At 34.8% G+C, this 7500-nt stretch overlaps 1 protein-coding gene across 1 annotated transcript in view; it reads left to right on the top strand.

The window, feature by feature from the left end:
• PLEKHG7 (pleckstrin homology and RhoGEF domain containing G7) overlaps window positions 1–7500 on the top strand; it is a 178844-nt gene that overhangs the window by 43734 nt on the left and 127610 nt on the right. The window contains exon 2 of the mRNA XM_053716903.1: window positions 457–1196. Coding sequence (XP_053572878.1) covers window positions 486–1196 — 711 coding nt within the window. The 5' untranslated portion in view covers window positions 457–485. The remainder of the gene's footprint in view (window positions 1–456; window positions 1197–7500) is intronic.

Here is a 7500-nt window from a genome sequence, read left to right as displayed (position 1 = left end):
ACACTCCCCCTGTACCATGTGACAGCCTTCAGCCAATCACAAATGCATACACATACCATGTGACAGCCATCAGGCAATCACAAATGCATACACGCTTATTCTGTGAATTCTTGCACATGCTCAGTAGGAGCTTGTGACTCAAAAAGTTTAAATATACAAAGACTGTGCACATTTTGTTAATGGAAGTAAATTGGACAGTTTTTTAAAATTGCATGCTCTATCTGAATAATGAAATTTAATTTTGACTTGAGTAAAGCCATGGTATATGGAATAAAAATGTAACAGCAGATACAATTAATGTTGATTATAACTGGGTACAATATCACATAGATAATGAAAGTACAATTGGCAAACTTTTGTTGTTGTTAGGTAGTTGTAACAATTTGATCTCAAAACCAAGAGAGTTAAAACATACAGATGTCCTCTATAATATGTGTTGTATTCCTTTTTATACAGGTTTTGCCAGTTTTGACTGAGGACCAAACATGCATGAGCCTTGCTATGGCGTTTTCCCAGTGATGGATGATGACGTATTTGATACTACAGACTTCCATATAACAGATATCAGAGATAGCAGTCCTAAAGATGGTGAACGCTGTGATTCCCCCATTGACGCACAAACCAAAAGTGATGAATCCAAGATAGAAGACATGCAAGATACAATCCAAGAAAATGTCACCATGAAAACACAAAAAATTCCACATTTAATTTTAATGGTTGCCGCCAAAGAAATAGATGGTAACTGTAATACACCGTTCCAGTTCCATAGACAAGCCCCTGCTAGGATTTCTACCTCTCCAACCTTAAGGAGGATAAGGAAAAGCACAACTGGACATTTTATGCCAGTACAGGAAATTTTTGATATTGCCAAATTTCCTGCCAACAGGGAGGACTCTACCTTGAAAGTTTCTGAAGGACACTTTTTTGAAAGTGCACCTTGGAGTCAAAAGAGCAAAGCCTCTTTGTCACCAAATCCTTGTATAAGCCCATTAGTATCATCTTTTTCTTTTCCCAGGGAAGATGAAACTTGTATTTCTCAAAACACAGAAGAAAGCATAAATAATGCTAATATTTCAGCTGACTCCACTCAACCCAGGATTCATGTCGACACTGAAAAATCTTCAGAGGATTTGAAGGATAGCCAGTTGGATTCATCTACAACAGTGAAACCTCAGGATGCCAATCATTGCACTTCGGTAGGTGACAGTGTATGGAATTATTGACCTACTAAAATGTTTAGTTCACTATATTCTTTTTGTGCACAGTGCAGTACAGATTAACACAAATTCAACCTTGCACACTTTATTACCTAAAGTTCATTAATACAATATCGCTGACATATTATAGAGTAGACGCGTATACAAGCATACATCATGTGAAGTTGTGAAATGGCAGATTCTATATCACTCTAAGCAGACAAAAATACTTCAATGTAAGAAATTTCACATGAGACGTTTTAATCCAACCTAAATTTAAAAATACAAATCTCTATAGATTGTTTGATATATTTATGCCATCAAATAGGTTTCTCTGATACTGCTTTGCATGCATTTGTTTAATCCTATTTTTTTTTTATTTGTAACCTACAAATGTTTACCATAATAAATGCGTTTGCCTGCTTTTTTTCTCTGCCCCTATGTTTTCCATTCTCTCTCTCTCTCTCTCTCTCTCTCTCTCTCTCTCTCTCTCTCTCTCTCTCTCTCTGTGTCTCTCTCTCTCTCTCTCTGTGTCTCTCTCTCTAATAAATGCGTTTGCCTACTCTTTTTCTCTGCCCCTGTTTTCCATTCTCTCTCTCTCTCTCTCTCTCTCTCTCTCTCTCTCTCTCTCTGTCTGTCTGTCTCTCTCTCTCTCTCTCTCTCTCTCTCTCTCTCTCTCTCTCTCTCTCTCTCTCTCTCTCTCTCTCTCTCACTCTCCTTCTCTCTCTCTCTCTCTCTCTCTCTCTCTCTCTCTCTCTCTCTCTCTCCTTCTCTCTCTCTCTCTCTCTCTCTCTCTCTCCTTCTCTCTCCTCTCTCTCTCTCTCTCTCTCTCTCTCTCTCTCTCTCTTCTTCTCTCTCCTCTCTCTCTCTCTCTCTCTCCTTCTCTCTCCTCTCTCTCTCTCTCTCTCTCTCTCTCTCTCTCCTCTTTCTCTCTCACACACTGCTATAAAGAAGAATATGCACAGATACTGATCTAAAAATCTAGTGTAAAACCGTTTAAAAACTTACTTAGAAGCTCCAAGTTTAGCACTGTTGACACCCACTGAAAAGGGCTATGAAAACAGGAAGAACAGACCCCCTCCCCCTTCTCCAGCATATGAGAAGACCCATGACACAAAAAAGGAGCGAGCAGGAATCTGTAGACTTCAGTCTACAACTGATACTTTGGGGCTTGGTTAGAAGTCTGAAAATCAGCACAATAGTATTAAAAAAATAAATAAGCAAAACTATACAGTGTACAATGTCCCTTTAAGAATATGAGACAAATTTAACGAGTGCAGAAATCAGCTTATAATGTACCAAAGCACTTTTTGTTATTTTACAAGCATCCTACTAAAATAACGGCATATATGGCAATATTTTTCCATGTTAAAGTGCTCTTAGACAATGTTAAAAAATGTAGTTAAATTGAAGAAAGAAAACATACTAATATAAAAGTAAAATATGGTATTGCATCTGCTTCTGCAAGTGACACAAACCTTATTAGAAACAGGGTAACAAGGCTAAACATTAGACCCTCCCAGTATTGGGTGGCATACACTCACAAAGAAAATACTGAGAAATGCCGCCATAGCTCTGACACAAGCATTATAGACGTTGAAAGCACAGGAGAGGTCATCTAGTGACCCATGTATCTTAGCTTGGACAACACTATTTTATATTGCCTCTTATTGCACCATTTAATCAGGATATATGAAAGAATTATGTATACCTTTTAATTCTTATAACTTTATTTTAAGATTTATATGAATAATTTTTATTAGATTGTGTATATATGAGTGTAACACTTTATTTTATGTTGTGTTTGGTGCAACTTTTTTTAGCCCTAACTCTTCACGTGAGGATTTTAGTAGCACTAACCGGATGAATGCAAACTTAGTGCATGCTAGCATGGTCGCGTTTACTTTCAACTTGTGATATGAGCGCAAATTAATCCGGGCACGATATTTCAATATCACACGTGCGCTAAAGTTAGCACACCACTTGTAATCTAACCATTAATGTGCTGCAAATTCCTGCATAAAATTACCTGTGTAATTTAAGTTTTAGTCACACAGTATGGCCATACTCTGATTAGCTAGTCACCAGCTCATAAGGTGACTCATTATTGTCTGGTTTTGACACTAAAATATGTTTGCCTTGTGGGCTGAATCATTGGTTCTTTAGCCTTTGTAATAGCATTATATGATACTCCTGTGTTATAATGAAGAGTACTTGAGGAGAGGTGCTTAAACCACTGGTAAGTCTTACTATTATAAATGTGTGGTCAGTGTGATTATTTATTGAGGTTGTTTTATGTGTATACCAGGTGTTGACAGATTTGTTTAGTACATAGGATTTGTCCACAGTATTTTCTAAAAGCAGATATTGTTTTTTATATAGTGTTGTAGAGGCTAGTTCAAAGTGCAAAGTAACCTGAAGTGTTTTTTTTTTTTTTTTTTTTTTTTTTTGCTGAATTCCATATCTTCCTGGTGTATATGTATTATTATGTATAGATAGATAGAGATATAAATATATACACACACACACACACACATATATATATATATATATATATATATATGATTTGTGTTTTTATATATTATTTTCAATCTATTTATTCATGACTTTTAATTATTTCTTAAACATTATATGCAAGCAACAGGGCTTACTTCAATAATAAAAAAGTTCTAATAATTAGAGCATTTCTTTAAACATGTATGTCCCCTTTATATTATATTTTGTCATAGATGCCACTAAAAGCTTTGTAGGAATATTTACCAGTCCCCAAGTCACTTTATTTTTTTGCTGTGAGTGCCAGTTGTTCCTGGTGTGTATATGTGTGTTGTTTGTATGTGTGTGTGTGTGTATATATAGATAGATAGATAGATAGATAGATAGATAGATAGATATAGCTATAAACACACATAAAAAAAAAATATATATATATATATATATATATATATATATATATATATATATATGTAATATTATATATATAATATTAAAGCAATAATACAATTCAATAATAAAAAAAAACTCTAAAACGTTTACGTCCCTTTAATTACATTACTTCATAGATGCCACTAAAAGCTTTGTGGGAATATTTAGCTGTCCCCAAGTCACAATTTTTGTTTATTGGATTAATTGATATATATAGTCTAGCTATAACAACAGCACTCACTGGATTTTGTAAAATATAACTTTTATTTCAAAGACATATCATAAAAGTCCCATGACGTTTCGCTGCCTGACTGGCACCTTTATCAAATGGATTCACCCAGCATGTAGGCAGATGGTATGTCCTGCATCTCTTTCTTTTTATCTAACCTCCCAGATGCCAGGACATACCATCTGCCTACATGCTGGGTGAATCCATTTGATAAAGGTGCCAGTCACCGAAACGTCATGGGACTTTTATTATTATTATTATTATTATTATTATTATTATCATTTATTTGTATAGCGCCGCAAAATTCCGTAGCGCTTTTATGATATGTCTTTAAAATAAAAGTTATATTTTACAAAATCCAGTGAGTGCTGTCATTATAGCTGGACTGTTTGTATCATTTGATCCAGCACCCTGGTATTTACCTACCCACAACTTGAGGAGTAGAGTGCAGGCCCCTCTTTCTCTCTCTCTTTCTCTCTCTCTTTTTTTCATTTATTTTAAATTTTTGCGATAACAAAGAAATCCATACACACATAATATAAACATTTCACCGTTGCATATTTAAAAAAATTAATAATCATGTATACAAGACAATAATATGCCAAGAATATTATCCAATTTATGAAGTATAAATAAGCAAACCTCAGATTATTGAGTTCTAAATAAATGGTTAACCCCTACAGGGAAATTAATAAAAAATACACAATGAAGGAATCCCCACAAGATAAATAGCGGCCATTCTTGGACCACTCACTCTACAGTTGAATAATAGGGGATTAATAGGGGTTAATAACAAAACATAGGGTCACTTATGGACCCAACCTATAAGCAAATAAAGGAAAAGCTTTACCTCCTAAGAGCTTAGACCTTACCTTATGTATGAATGTATGTACGGGGGGTTATGGATATAAGAAGAATTTATAGAAATAATTTGTTCATTAAGAATTTAAGACCGTAACATGTCCTGAAAGAGAGCCGTCATTCTTGAGCCCAACAGGATTGTAAACACTGAGCAAACAACAAGGGGTAATTTTATACTCAGAAGTATGCCAATATTAGCTAAAGTCAGTTGGATAATTCTGAATTTAAAAGTTAACTTCTTCTATGTATGGCTCCTTTAGTATAACAAAAACCCTAATCAAAAGTTTAATAAGGACAGTAAATGAGAACAACCAGCACGCAAGTGACAAGGATGAAAATATAATCAGAAATATTGGTTCACTGAAATAAATGGTAAAGTTAATGTTAAATTATTCTATATAGTGCTCTTCCAATATAATGAAATTCAAGAAAAAAAACAAAAAAAACTTGCTAAGTGTTGGTTCGGAAGTTTATGACCAAATCAGATCAAAACTCCTAACACAAATAACCACCTACTATTTACCCTTACCTCCAAACCACCACCACCCCAAACACAAAAAACATCTCCCTTACTGCTAATCACCCCATCACAGAACCCTCCTCCTGAAAAACACGCCCAACTAAACTGAATCCTACTCTAAAATTCCCTACCTTAGGCCCCCACTACAAGACCCTGATGCAAAAAATTACCTAAAACCACTCCACCTAAAGCCATCCCAAAATGTAAGACCCCCATCTAAATTGACTCTCCATCCCAACTCACCCCCACAAGCCCCAATAAGTTAATCCTATAGCTTGATTTGAATTTTAAAAAATCTGAAGTAAACACCATCAGGGCCATACCAACTTTTCAACCACAGGATTCCTTAGCATTGTTGACAGAATTGACAACCATGTCCTGAGGGTTTATTGACCTTTGCAAATAATAATGTGAGGATCTGGTATTATTATGTTCACATAAATACAAAAAAATCAGTAAAACCCATACAAAAAATCAGAACCATAGATTATATGATCACTTATCATGTTAATTAGAAGTTTTTCTTGAAAGCCACTAACTTGTCAGTGTAATGATTCTAGATTTCATAAGTACACATATGTTTTGTAACTTCAGCTTAGCCAAACAAGATGCTCATGTCACATAGAAAACTTCTATCTATTGCTAAGGATTATAAAAGTAGAGTTTAGAGAAATTAAGAAAAAAGCATCAACAATATAAATAAAATGTAAAAAATAATTAAAGCTTGCTCTACTTAAAATGAATGGAGACACAATCTTATTTTTACTCTGTGATTATTATCTTTTTTCTATCAACTATGAATATCATTGAAGATTAAATCAGCTTCCGTTTTACTATCTATCTATCTATCTATCTATCTATCTATCTCTATCTATCTATCCATCTATCTATCTACACTATATGGCCAAAAGGTGACCTGACCATTACACTTATGTGAGCTTCTTGCACATCCCATTCCAAAACCATGAGCATTAATATGGAGTTAGCCCCCCCCCCCCCTCCCATGTGTGGCTAAAACAGGTGTGAAGAGTGTGCCTGTAGGAATTTTTGAGAATTTGTGCCCGTTCATCCAAAGTGAGTTTTTATGGTCTACCACTTTGCAGCTTGGCTGTTTACTCTTAGATGCTTCCCCTTCAAAATAATAACACTTATGGTGTGCAGATCTTGTAGGGCTGAAATTTCACAAACTGACTGGTGGCAGAAGTGGCATCCTATGAAAGTGCCAGGTTTAAAGTCTAAGGTCTAGGTTTAAAGTTTAAGCTCCTGTTAGCAATGAGTGTGGCAAGAGAGACAATGGGACAGAGCTCCCAAACCAGCACCTCGCTGCTAAATGCAAGATGGCAGGAAAGTCACCTTTATATTCTAATGAAAATACTACCTTCCTCTTTGCACTTATTGCTAATTCCTAATAGATATTTTGCTATATAAAGATATATAAATATAGATATATGTGTGTATTTATACTAATGTGGTAGCGCATTTTGTTTTTGCTCTATTGCTTACCTATACCTATGTGCTTATGTATCCCTTTTTACAAATTATCTTTCTGTTAGAGGATATCTAAGTAGATTCAAGAGAGTGCACATTGTCTTGAACACTAAATGTTAGTATTTACAATAATGTATAGCATTATTTCAACCATTGTAGCAAACACAGCTTAAAGGGATATAAAATGGTCTGTTATATAAAAAAACAAAAAAAACACACTAAACAATGGGTTATACTTAAAGGGACAGTAAAGTCAAAATTAAACTTTCATGATTCAGATAGAC

The sequence above is a fragment of the Bombina bombina genome, chromosome 6 (genome assembly GCF_027579735.1).
Source record: "Bombina bombina isolate aBomBom1 chromosome 6, aBomBom1.pri, whole genome shotgun sequence".
NCBI classification, from domain to species: Eukaryota; Metazoa; Chordata; class Amphibia; order Anura; family Bombinatoridae; genus Bombina; species Bombina bombina.
The sequence above is the reverse complement of the archived record's forward strand: the minus strand, read 5'-3'. Positions and strand labels throughout refer to the sequence as shown.